The sequence below is a fragment of the Antechinus flavipes genome, chromosome 2 (genome assembly GCF_016432865.1).
Source record: "Antechinus flavipes isolate AdamAnt ecotype Samford, QLD, Australia chromosome 2, AdamAnt_v2, whole genome shotgun sequence".
Lineage (NCBI taxonomy): Eukaryota > Metazoa > Chordata > Mammalia > Dasyuromorphia > Dasyuridae > Antechinus > Antechinus flavipes.
Window position 1 is genome coordinate 371,974,108 of NC_067399.1, and position 13,530 is coordinate 371,987,637.

A 13,530-nucleotide genomic window follows, 5' to 3' on the forward strand; every position below is an offset into this window, starting at 1 on the left:
AGTTTTTTACATTGTTTCTAAAGTATAATTTCTAGCTCCTCATACTTATATCTGTAATAACAATGTTAGAGTTTAAACTCTTCTTTGATGCTGAAGAATATTAAAAAGTGCTTACAGATCTTTTCCATCTTTGTTTTTCCTCACAGTTTTATTCTTAAACACCTTCAGAATTGTTCAGATTGGCCTCTTGCAAGTTGTTTAAAATTTGGTTTTATCCCTTTACTATTTTTCATCTCTGTAATATTTTACAAATAAATTTATATTCTGAATTAATATCCTGGTTATCTTGTATCTCTACTTAGCAGATACATCAAGTGTTTGCTGACCAAAGCAATTTTAGGTTCTTTTCCCTTTCTTATAGTAATTGATTTTTATTGGTCAATCTTCCATGAAAAATCATTAATAGTCCTTCATCACATTCCCAGTTTCAGCATCAGTAACTTAATAAAGGTATCAGATTAAAGTTTTTCTTTTTCTTAGATAGCACTAGCTTTTTAAGGCTACAGTGTCTTTCTGTTTATTCAAAGCTCACTAAAATCTCCAGGTCTTTTTTTCACATAGACTGTACTCTAACTATATATTCCATATCTTATACATGTGAAATGGAATTTTAAAAAAACTTTTGTAGGACTTATTATTTCACCATTTTATTTCACCTTTAAATTTTATTTTAGTTTGATTTTGCTCATTGTCTAGCTTATGAAGCTTATTTATCATCTTGACTCTATATTCCAATATGTAAGTTATCCTCAGCTCCAAATCATCCAGATTTTGACAAACTTGTCTGCTGAGGTGGAAGTATATTTGCCTAATTTCTGAAATGGTCTGATTACTCATTCCAGAGAACAATCCTTTTAATGTGTTATGTTTAATTGGAGGGAGGTTTCTAGTGCTCTATTTCATGCATCTGTCTGTGGACTTGTACTATTTAACTTTGTTATTCATGACTTGGAAGCCCCATGAGAAAAGTTTTATAGTGTATATATATACACACTATAAACCCCCCAAAGATTTCTTTAAGGTCTCATTGAGAGAATGCTTGAGCAATCAATATGAGGGTAATGGGTTACATTTGAAAAAAATCACATATACTGTAACATTGCACATAAAGGTATTCTTGTTCTTAATTCCTCAAAATTTGTTTTGCGAACAGTTTTTATTGCATTTAAGATAAACTTCATCATAATAGAAATGTAGGCTAATTTTTTTTAAAAGCTCCATGTCAATTTAATTTTCCCTTTTTTGCAGACAGCCTGTTTTAGAGAAGAGAGAGATGTGTTGGTGAATGGCGATTGTCAGTGGATCACAACCTTACATTATGCCTTTCAAGATGAAAACTACTTGGTAGGTTTGGAAAACCAATAAATAATAAACTCTGTAGATAGTATTTCTTTTAGTTTTCTTGGTTCCTTTGTCTAATTACTAAGAAAATAATCTAGCTTTAATGAGATAATTGGGGACAATAGAAGTGCAAAATTAACAGAAAATATGACTACATGGCTTATTGTAATTTAATAACAAAGAAAAAGCATTTTATTATCTTGGAATGTCCAGGAATTGTATTCTGTTGTATTTAGATATTATGTATGACAATAGATAGAGCATTGGGCTTGGAATCAGGAAGACTCATCTTCATGAGTTCAAATTCTCCCTCAGATATATATTAGCTATGTGTGAATTCATTAAACACTGTTTGTCTCAGTTCTTTATTTGTAAAATGAGCTAGAAAAGGAAATGGGCAACCACTCTAGTCTAAAACCCTAAATAGGATCACAGAGTGAGATATTACTGAAACGACTGAACAATGACAAAATACAGACTTTAGTACTTTAAAATATTTTCTGTCTTTACAAATGAATTATACATGTGAGCTAATAACTATTTAGAAAGAATTTTATCCTTTTGTAATGCTGGCATTTTTAGATTTAAGATCTTATTCGTTTAGTTGTAATTTGAAAGTCCTGTTATTCACATTTGTTTTAGAAGTCTTTGTATTGGGTTTGCTTTTCTCAGTTAGCTTTAATCCCTCCCTTCCATCTTTATTATGTAATTCTTGTTTCCACATTTTACTGTCTTTGCTTATTTTTACTCACTATTTTACTGCCCTAAGGAACATAGATTGGATTTTGGTTTTTGATAATGACTTTTGCAAATTCCTTTGAGCTGAAATTTTGGTAATACAGAGAGATGAAAAATGACATTGCTTTTTAAGAGAGCTTACATTTACATAGAGATAAGATACCCTTACAGAAATAAGTATAATAAAAAGGTAGAATATTATAATTGTGAAGTTGAGGTTCTAAACTATGCTATAAAAACTTTGAGAAATATTTCTTTTTATCTGAATTAAGATGAGGTAGGCATTAACGATGTTAATGATGGAGAAATGAAGAGAGGATGACCCAGGTATGGAGAAAAGCCCAAACTAATACACAAAGACAGGAGTGGACAAGATTAAATCGGGGTACAATAACTTTATTTGGCTGAAATGTAGAATATATTAAGGCAGCGTAATGGGAATGCTGCTTCTTTCAGTGCTCCTGTACTTTTCTTCCAGTTGGTGGCAGTTTATCAGCAGTTGTTACTGGTGGAGATATGGAAGGTAGACCTCTTCCATGATTCTTCCTTTTGTATGAGGACTGGTCTGAAAGGAGATCTGGTGGTTTGAAGAATATTACTATTCTCTAGGCTCTTGGGCTGTCTCCATCATGGTTTGAAGGGAGTTAGTGGTTGTTTGACTTGCCTGGCACATCCTGCCTCCTGTTTCTCTCTTAGGATGATTTGAAAAATGAGTTAGGAAAGATAGTGAATAAGTAAGCTAATATAGTAATCTGTGAAGAAGGTAGTTATGCTAAGGGGAGAAAAGAAGGATGAGGGAAAGTTTGAACAATTTATTGGAAACTAGATTAAGGAAGAAATGGGGAGTTGAAGAAAGTAGCAAAGTTGCTAATATGAGATACTATTTTGACAGAAATAGGAAAATCTGGCATGATGAGAGGATTTAGAGGAAGAAGAAGAGTTCAAATGATGACACTTAGAGGATGAGTTTAGAGAATATTCAATTTGAGATAGCTCCAGGACATGTAGTTTGAAGTATTAATAGGCAATTAATTTGTGATGTGACACTGAAACTTCTAGGAGAGACTGTGGCCATCTGTATAGATAGATATGTGGATCATCTACATGGAGACATGACATTACCAAGAGGGAGAATGTAAAGGAAAAAGAGAAGACCGTCTAGGATCTTGGGAGATCTGACAGTTATAAGAGCATTGTATAGATAATGAATTAACAAAGGTGACTGAAGAGTAGTCAAACAAAGAGAAGAATCAGGATAGAGTTAAGTCCAGAGAAGAGACGACAATCCAAGAGCAAGGAAAATGGAGCAGATATGTTGAGAAGAAGGAGGTCTGAGAAAAGGCCATCAGAATTCAGCATTTAAGAGATTCATTGTTATTTTAGAAAGAACCTTTTCAGTTGAGTTATGAAGTGAAAGACAGATTTCAAAAGATTAAGGAGTGAGTGAGCAGCAATAAGTATAAAAAGATGTGTCCATAATTTTGTGTGAGAAAGGGAGAACAGATATAGGGCAGGGTTTTGAGGTGATAGTAGGATCTAGAGAAAATATTTAAGGATAAGGAAACAGGGACATATTTGGAAAGAAGCACAGATGGAACTGATTGATAAGTTTAGATAGGCCACAAATTTATTAGCTGCTCTATTTTCAGTAAAGAATAAGCGCTAGAAAATATCTAGATGTTTTCCAAATTCCTTATTTATTTTTTCTTCTGTCCTGATGGACTGTAGTACATGAAAGAAGTCAAGAACTGTGTGTCAACAGATATTTATTACTGTGTGCCATCCCCTCTGTTAAGCTCTGGGAATACAAATAAGAACAAAAAGAATGACATTCCCTTCTTTTGGGGATCCTACAATTTGTGGAAGAAAATAACGCATTAAAAGAAAGCTGAAAGGAGTGAGGAAGACAGAACTAAAGGTACCCATGACAGGGCACGAATGAGAAAGAACACTCACTATATTGTTTCTGCTTCTGTTGATAACTTAAATATTTTCTTTAAAAAAAAAATTTGTATTTGTTTTGTATCAGCAAAAATTTCCCCTGCCCAAATTGAGAGTGAAAGAAAAAATAAAATCCCATTGCAATGTGTAATAGTTAAGTAAAACCAGTTTCCACATTGGCTATGTCAATCTCTTTTTCCTTCTCCCTTTCTCTCCCCCTTCTCCCCTCTTCATTAGTCATTATACTGATTAGAGTTTCAGAGGTGTTCGTCTTTACCATATTATTATCTTGTTTCTCTTCATTTCACTTTCTATCACGTCATACGTTTTTACCAGTTTCTCTGAATCCATCCTCTTCATCACTTACAGCACAATAGTATTTCATTATATTTATGTACTATAATTCAGCCATTGCCCAGTTTATGAACACACTCTAGAGATTCTCATTCTTTGCCACCTCAGAAAGAACTTTAGTTGCTTATTTTGCTTAGAACTAATATCTCCCTTAATTTACTCTTTCTTTAATTTTCCCTTCTCCCCTTTTCCCTCATTGAGTATAATGTATTTTTGTAGAGAGAGAGAGAGAGAGAGAGAGAGAGAGAGAGAGTGTGTCTGTGTTCTCATGAGAATAAGGTTCAAAAATTAACTATTCCTCCTTGTTTATATAAATAGCTACACCCTGATTATATAAAATAAATTTCCTTAATCTTCCTGATGACGGGTGCATTCTTTATATTTCAGCTTTGCCTTCTTGTTCTAAAGAGATCTGAACAGTTTTCTTTTTAAGATGTCTTCAAATATGTAAGCTCTTTTTTTGGTCCTGGTGTTCATATCAGTCCTGATTTTATATATATATTTTTTTCATATGGTTTTTTTAAATTTTTATTTAATAATTACTTTATATTGACACTCGTTTCTGTTCCGATTTTTTTTTTTCCCTCCCTCCCTCCACCCCCTCCCCTAGATGGCAAGCAGTCCTTTATATGTTGGATATGTTGCAGTATATCCTAGATACAATTATATTTTGTTTTCAATGTATTTTTCATATCAGTTTTTTTTTGCTTTGAAATATCTTATATTTTAATTTATTTTTTTTAGTTTTTTGATTTAATATTTTTTGTTATTTCATGGAATCAGTGGCTTCCTTTCTTATTTTCAAGAAATTTGTTGCTTTGGTGAAGTTTTATACCTTATGTTAATTATGTTAATATGTTAAGCTGTTAATTCCCTTTCTGGTTCTTTTTCCCAAAATTTTCATTTTATCAATAAAAACATTTTAAACTCTTAAACAAATGCTTGCTTCATCTCTCCCAGGAAATCTAGTTGAGTTTGTATCCAAGCTGTTTTTTTCTTGAGACTATTTTTAGATGTTTTAGAGTCATTCTGTATTTGTGTCTTAAATGTCCCTGTCACCATAATAGTTTTCTGTGGTAGGATTTTTTTGTGTGTGTGTTCATTTTTCCATTCTCCTTCCTGATTTGATATTAGGGCTAGATTCTGCATTCTTCTGAAAGGAAGTTGTATGTACCCCTTTCTTAGAGTAATGGTTATTATCTATGATCACAGGAATAATAAATTTTCAGTGCTCTCAAAGTGATCTGATCTAGGACAGTTTTTGATTATTGCCCCTCTAGTCTGAGTTCTGCAAGTTCTTGACTTTGTTTGGGTTTAAGCAATACTGATTTGCTTGCTACCGGATCAACCTCTGTCAGCTAATTGGGAAATTTTTCTGTTTCAATGACAGAATTTCAGACGGGGTCTGGGTCTCCTGCCCTGGCTCTTCTCTTTACCATTGTCTCTCTGTCTCTTGTCTTTTTCAGTGTCTCTCTCTTTTATTTATTTATTTCTATAATAATAGCTTTTTATTTTTCAAAATAGATGTAAAGATAGTTTTCAGTATTTACTCTTGCAAAACCTTGCGTTCCCAATTTTTTTCTCTCCCTTCCCCCTGCCCTCTTTCTCTAGACAGCAGGTAATCCATTGTAAATTAAACAAGTAAATTTCATGTGTATATTTCCACATTTATCATGATGCACAAGAAAAATAAGATCAAAAGGGGAAAATGTGGGAAAAAACCAAAACGAGCAAGCAACAACAAAAAGGTGAAAATGCTAAAAATACAAAAATAATTGTGGTCCACCTTCAGTTGTCATAGTCCTCTCTCTGGATATGGATGACTCTCTTCATCACAAGGCTCTTAGAATAACCTTCTATTCTCTTACAGGCTTCTGTAACTGAGACCCATCTCTGCTCCTGGAATATGAACCATACTATTATTGCTGCTTGATTTTGAACATACTTATCTCTCTCAGAGTTCTGGTCAGGGCTTACTATAGTTCTTTATCCCTCTCTTCATTTGTAGATAGTACCCATTTTAATACCTTGTATGAGCTGAGGTATCTTATTCTAGGTCTGGGATTTGAAGTCTTTTCCAAGGCCACCCTTGGCCAGATCTTTTTCAAGTATCCATAGTTCTTTCTGCCTCCTTCCTTCTGCCAGCTGGACAAGGAGTATGATTCTCTTTGTCACTTTTTCTTGGGTTTCCTCATCAGGATTTGGTATGGTGTATTTTATCTGGAACAGTTTTTGGGGGGGAGTTAACTGAACTAACTGTTTTGGCCAAGCTTCATTTAATATTTTTCAGCTCTTTGTTTCCTAGATTTCTTTTTATTATATTCTTTGTTTACCCTCAAGATATTCCAGAAATCTGTGTAGTTTTCATCTATAATAACTTAAAACTACACTTAAGACTACTATGTAGAAACATAACCATATTTACTATAAATATTAATATAACTCCCATCCCTTTGATTTAATTCTGTCCTTTTTTACAATAAATGATGCTTCCTATTGACTCTAGTATAAAATGTAAACTCCTTAAAAATTTTTTTGGGGGATCTCTTTATTTTTTTGTACACCTAAATTTCTTCTTGTACCCTTCCCTTTCCCCACCCTCAAGAATCATCCCATATAACAAAAATGTTAAAAAAAAAAAAAAAGGAGGAAAATAATAAGCAAAGCCAGTGATTATATTGAAAAAAACCCCAACAACAATGAAAATATATGTAAACTTTCACATCTGTGAACCTTCCACCTCTGCATAGGACTAGAGAGAGGTGGCATCTTGTATCTGTGGAACCATTGTGGTTCTCTGTAATTTTGTAACATTCACTTTCTATTGTTATATTGATCTTTCCATTTTTATTATTGTAATTACTGTGTATATTATTTTCTTGATTCTGCTTAGTTTACTCTGCATAATTTTCAATTTTTCCAGCAGTTCTTATCCAAGAAACTCATTTAAAAATAATTTATGGTGTGGTGTGCTTATTAAACACCACACCATAAATTATTTTTTGAGTTCTAGTATTCACCTTTGTCTAGTCGGTTCTGTTGATATACTCTATTTTTTAGCTAATATTAAATGATTTTGATTACTGCTTCTTTATAATATAGTTTGAAGTCTTAGAGGAGTTCTTTAATTTGTACTTTTTAAATTACTTTCCTTGATATTCTAAATCTTAGGTTTCTTCAGATAAATTTTGTTATTTTATTTTATATTTTTATTTTATTTTAAATATCTTTTTATTTTAAAAATACATGCAAAGATAGTTTTCAATATTCAACCTTGCAAAACCTTGTGTTCCAAATTTTTCTCCTTCCCTTCTTCCCATCCCCCTCCCCTAGATAGCAAATAATCTAATATAGGTAAAATGTGTCCATTTCTTCTAAACATATTTCCACATTTATCATGCTGTACAAGAAAAATTAAATCAAAAAAGAAAAGAAAATGAGAGAGGAAAAAAAAAAGCAAGCAAACAAGACGAAAATATTATGTTGTGATCTACCCATAGTCCTCTTTCTGGATGTAGAATGGCTCTCTTCATCTCAACTCTATTGGAATTGGACATTATTGTTGCCTGTACAATGTTCTCTTGGTTCTACTTACTTCACTTAGTATCAGTTCATATAGGTCTCTCCAGTCCTTTCCGAAATCATCCTGCTGATAATTTCTTATAGAACAATAATATTCCATTACATTCACATACCACAACTTATTTAGCCATTCCCCAATTGATGGGCATGCACTCATTTTCTAGTTCTTTGCTACCATAAAAAGAGCTGCTACAAACATTTTTACACTTGTGAATCCTTTTCCCTTTTTTATGATATCTTTGTGATGTAGACCCAGTAGAGACATTGCTGAATCAAAGGGTATGCCAAGAGTGATAATCTTTTGGGCATAGTTCTAAATTGCTCTCCAGAATGGTTGGATCAGTTCACCACTTCACCAACAACACCCAGTTTTCCCACATTCCCTCCAACATTTATCATTATCTTTTCCTGTCATCTTAGCCAATATGAGAGGTATGTAGCGGTACCTTAGAGTTGTCTTAATTGGTATTTCTCTAATCAATAGTGATTTAGAGCATTTTTTTCATATGACTAGAAATGACTTTAATTTATTCATCTGAAAATTGTTCAGATTCTTTGACCATTTATCAATTGGAGACTGGTTTGTATTCTTATAAATTTGAATCAATGAGGCCTTTACATGATTTTATTTTATTTCCTGCTCAAGCATGTTTCCTCTCTCACTATTTTGCATTTAATTATGTTATTTTGCTATTGTTATCATTAGTTTTAGAAAGAAATTTTATAAGGCCATTTGGTAAAAGAGGAAAGCCAGAAGAAGGCTCCTTCTTCAGCCTGAGAGGTTTGTATTATATATGTATATTATATTGTACATATATATATATGTATATATATGTATATCCTCTAAAAGAGGAGCACTAGCATGAAAAGCACATGGCAGTTAAGCTATTTTGTAGTGAGGGCCATTTTCATACAAATTCTATTGATATGTATGTGTGTGCATGCATATATGTACACACACACATCCTTTTTTTAAAAATAAATTTTGACTTTAAAAATAAATTTTTTTAAAGATAGGAACATGTTTTGGATCTGTAATTTCATTGTTTTAGATCCTAACTTCTAGGATAAGGAAAGAAATTTTTAGCAATGCATGTTTACACTTTCAAATAATCAGTGCATCAGTAAACATTTATTGAGTGCCTACAATATGCCATGCACTATTCTAAACATTGGTAATACAGACAGTGGAATAATCTTTGCTCATAATGAACTTGTGTTCTGTTGAGGAAGACAGCACATAGTATGCAGCATAAATATCAAGTTAATTCATGCACAAAATAATTTAGGAGAAAGGTGGTAATTGTTGAAGGAATCAAGAAAGGATTCATACTCAGGAGGGTGCTGGAACTTCATCTTAAAGGAAAGAGAGGAAATCTTTGAGGCAGAGATAAGGAGGGAATTTCATTCTAAGTTTTGAAAGAGTAGGGTTGGAGGAAGAGAGGGGCTTATGTGACATGGACAGGAAAGACAGTACAAATGCATTGAACTGAGATGGAGAGTCATGTATGAGAAAAAGAGAGAAGATTACTTTCTCTGGATCACAAAGTACAGATGGGAGGAAAATGTCCAAGAAAAATATATTGGGAGGAGTGACATAATCAGATTTGCACTGAAGGAAAGTAGATAGGATGGATTGAGGTTGTGATAGATTGGAAATTCAGAGAAGAATTAGAAGGTTTTTTCAGATTATCCAGGTGAGGTGATGAGAGCCAAAATAAGGTGAAAGATTGTGCAAATTGAGAGAAGAGATGAGAATGTAAGATTCTGAAGAAGAAACACTAATATTTAGCAACTGCATAGTTGTATGGGATAATGATAATGCTAAAATTCGGAACCAGAGATCTTAGAATACACTTCTTCTTCTGTAGTCTTCTGTGGTCCTTCTATGCTTAGAAGGGAGCCTGGCCCAAACCAGATTAAAGTATATTTGGGAAGTGTTTAACAAGTTAAATAAAAATATGATATAGTATAGAGAACATTAATTTGTAGTTTACTAAATCATTGTGTGGCAAGGAACCACTTCTATTTGAGATTAGCATGACTGTCCTAGAACATTGAAAGATTAAGTGATTTGACTACACAGAGGCATAGCTTAAACCTAGCTGGGAAAATCATTGCATTTTACTTTTATTTGCCTCCGTTTCCTTAACTGTAAAATGAGAATAATAATAGCAAATATGTTGAAGGGTTGTAGTGAGGATCAAATGGGATAATATTTTTAAAGTGTTTAACATAGTACCTGGAACTGTAGGTGCTATATGAATTTGTTCCTTCTTCCTTCTCCCTTCTCTATATTTTTCTGCTCAAACTATTTGTTTCTGTTGTCTTTGTCTAGATTTTTCCCTTCCAACTAGTTATGATTTTTATTTTAAAAAATTTCACTTTTTAAAATGGCACAAATTTGACATTTAAATTTAATTGTTGGAAATTTCAAGTGATTAGAACCATTCTCGAATAATTTTAGTTTTTAAAAGAGTCTTTTGGAGAAACCAGCTTATTGTGCTTACTAAAATGAATGATACTGAGAAACATAATAGTGGTGTTTTTACTTTCCAGAAAAAGATTATTTTAACTTCATATTTTATACTTCACATTCAGATGTAGCAGATAGTATCATGACAGGGTAATAGCAACAGATCTCCTCCACATCAAGAGTTTATTCTCACCAACTCAAATATGACCTACTTTGTACATATTAAATAATCTCTATGCTGCATTCACTCTGAGTGAATTTGCCCTTTTTTGATTATTTTTTACTTAAACCTGAAAGCATCACATATCATTATGATTTGGTGGGTAGTAGTATTTGTAATTGTAGCAGCAGCAAAAGAGTAGTAGTAATGGTAGTGGAAAAGCCTTTTAGACTTAGATGTATCTGAAAAGATTCATTGTCTGGTGGCCAGCCTTCTGGTGATGGACTTTCAATTTAACCAAGCTTGTCATCTGATAAAAATATTGAGTATGTTATAAATTTGTGATGTCAAATGCAGAATGGCTGTTAAACAGTATGTAGAAATTCTGTAGGCTACACATTGACTTAATTTATTTTAACTTATTTTGTTAAATATTTCCCAGTTATATTTACATCTGGCTTCCTTGCTTTCATGGACCATTAATGAAATCTCTGCTTTAGGAATTCCTGACTTGCCAGATCTTATGGTCTATTGATATAACTTTCCAAATCCTTATACCATAATGGACAACAGAGGATAATTTTAACACATGTACATGCTAGGCACTAAATATTTAATTGAATGATGAACTTGTTTTAGACCATGTTAAAAAATGTTCTAACATATTAACAAATCAAATTTCCTTAATAAATTTGGCATGGACAAGTTGAACACACTGTGGAGAAAGTATTGATAGTCAGCCTGGTGCCTTTACGTTCTATCTAGATGTCAGAACTACTACTGCAAACAAAGATTTTGAGACCTTTAAAGGAGCTATAGATGGTGGTCTATCTTCTTCACAATACCAAATGCTTCCTTGGGTATGATTTAGAAAGCAGGTAATTCCATGCTTAAGTACACTATGGGCCAAAATGTTGTAGATTATATGTGTTATTCTATGGAAGAAAGATGAAGATGATTATAAAAACCAGTTCTCATAATACATGAAGAACAGTATGTTTCTTGACATGTTGGAGATGTACAAGAAAGCTTATACTGGTATACAGGAGAATTCTGAGTATAAAAGGAAACTTAAGAGAGAAGATTTTTTAAAAAAGATAGAACTGCCCCAATATATCTCTTGCCCAGAAAAAAGACAATGTTGCTCAGATGGAAAGTTTCCTTGGAGCCCAGGAGTATGCAACTGATAGATGAAACATTAAAATTAAGAGGGAAGTTAGAATAAAATGTTTTATAGTGTTAGAGACTGTCAAAAGCGGAGAGAGGGGAGTAACTCAGAGGTTTCTTACTCTATGCTTGTTGCAATATATTCTTGTCTTGAGCAGATTTTTCACTTCTGATCGACAATAAGAATTTAACCTTTGTCATATTCATCTTTACCAGTGATGACTAAATATTTATCTTCCATCTTTCCTCCTTTATTTATAGTATTTGGTAATGGACTATTATGTTGGTGGTGATTTACTGACACTCCTCAGTAAGTTTGAAGACAAACTTCCTGAAGATATGGCAAGATTTTACATCGGTGAAATGGTGCTGGCCATACACTCCATTCATCAGCTGCATTATGTACACAGGTGAGAATCATAGGATCAACTGTTTTTATAATCAGGAGGTACTTAGAGATCTAAGCCAATCTTCTAATTTTATAGGTTATAATAGCTAATATTTCTGAAGGACTTAAAAATTTGCAGAATGCTTCTCTCACAGCAATCCCTCAAGTTCATGGAGTTCTCCAGATAAGGAAAAAGTGAAGCTTAGAGAGGTTAATGACTGCTGCCAGAGCCCTAAGTGTCAGTCAGGATTTGAACCAAAGCTTTTAAAGTTCAAATCCAGTGTCTTGTATACCATGTCAAATTAGTTGTGCAAGTAATTTCATTGATGTGCAAGTAATGTATTAAATCACTCCCTTAGAATACTTAGAGTAACAAGTATCAGTTCAGAACAATGATTCTCAATCCGGGCTCCAAAGAATTCTGTGGATAGATTTTACAGGGTTTGTGAATTTGAATAGGAAAATTTATATCATTATTTTCATTGATCGTTAATTTCTCTAGAATTTCTTTCAACTGCATTTTTGTACAAAAGCAACATGAGAAGAAAAACTGGCTAACTCGCAAAGTAGGGGCAGGAGAGAACCAGCAGAAGATTCTGACAGAAGGTGGGATTTGAAGTCAGTCTTAAAGAAAGCCAGAGGTGAAAAGAAGAGCATTGCAATCATTGGAGGAGTGAAAATGCCATGACTTGGGAGATAAGAATTGAGGAAAAGTCATTAGATTTCATAATTAAGAAATCATTAGTAACTGGGGAAAGCAATTTCTTTTGAATGATGAGTTTGCAAGCCAGATTCAAGAGGTTTTAGAAGAGAATAAGAGAAGAGGAAGTGGAAGAATTTAGTGTAAAGTAGGAGTTTGCTGAGAAAGCAAAGAGAAATACAGGATGATAACTAGTGGGGAGAGTAAAATCATGTGAAGGCTTTTTAAAGAAGGATAGAAGAGATATAGGCATGTTTGTAGATAGAAGAGAAACATCCTTTTAGGAAAAGATTAAAGATGCAAGAGTGTGGAGAAAATACTTGTAATGTATGTGGATAATGTAGTGGAGTTTGCCCTGGAAAGGAGAATGACCTCTTCATTTGAAACTGAAATGAAAACAGTAGAGAAAGATGTCTTGAGTGATGTGAGACAAGGAAAAAGAAACTCTAGGCAGTCTTTCTGAAATCTACATCTGAAGAAATTAGGGTAAGAATGTGGGGAGACTTGAGGAAAGGTGAGGTTTGGAAGAGCTACTGCAGAGAGTAGTATAAATGAAGTGATTAGGAGAGTCATAGACTATTTGCAGAGAGACCCTGGTGAGATAAGGTAAGAAATACATAGTGAACCTAGTTAGCATGATTTCATATTAATATCTCTTAATAAATACCATTAGACTTATGTGT

The 13,530-nt window shown here is 33.1% G+C and overlaps 1 protein-coding gene across 2 annotated transcripts in view; it reads left to right on the plus strand.

Annotated features, from left to right (window-relative positions):
- CDC42BPB (CDC42 binding protein kinase beta) overlaps nucleotides 1–13,530 on the plus strand; it is a 152,044-nt gene that overhangs the window by 51,158 nt on the left and 87,356 nt on the right. For both annotated transcript variants that reach the window (XM_051978322.1, XM_051978321.1), the window contains exons 4-5: nucleotides 1,249–1,344; nucleotides 12,021–12,169. In XM_051978322.1, the coding sequence (XP_051834282.1) occupies nucleotides 1,249–1,344; nucleotides 12,021–12,169 (245 nt within the window). The remainder of the gene's footprint in view (nucleotides 1–1,248; nucleotides 1,345–12,020; nucleotides 12,170–13,530) is intronic.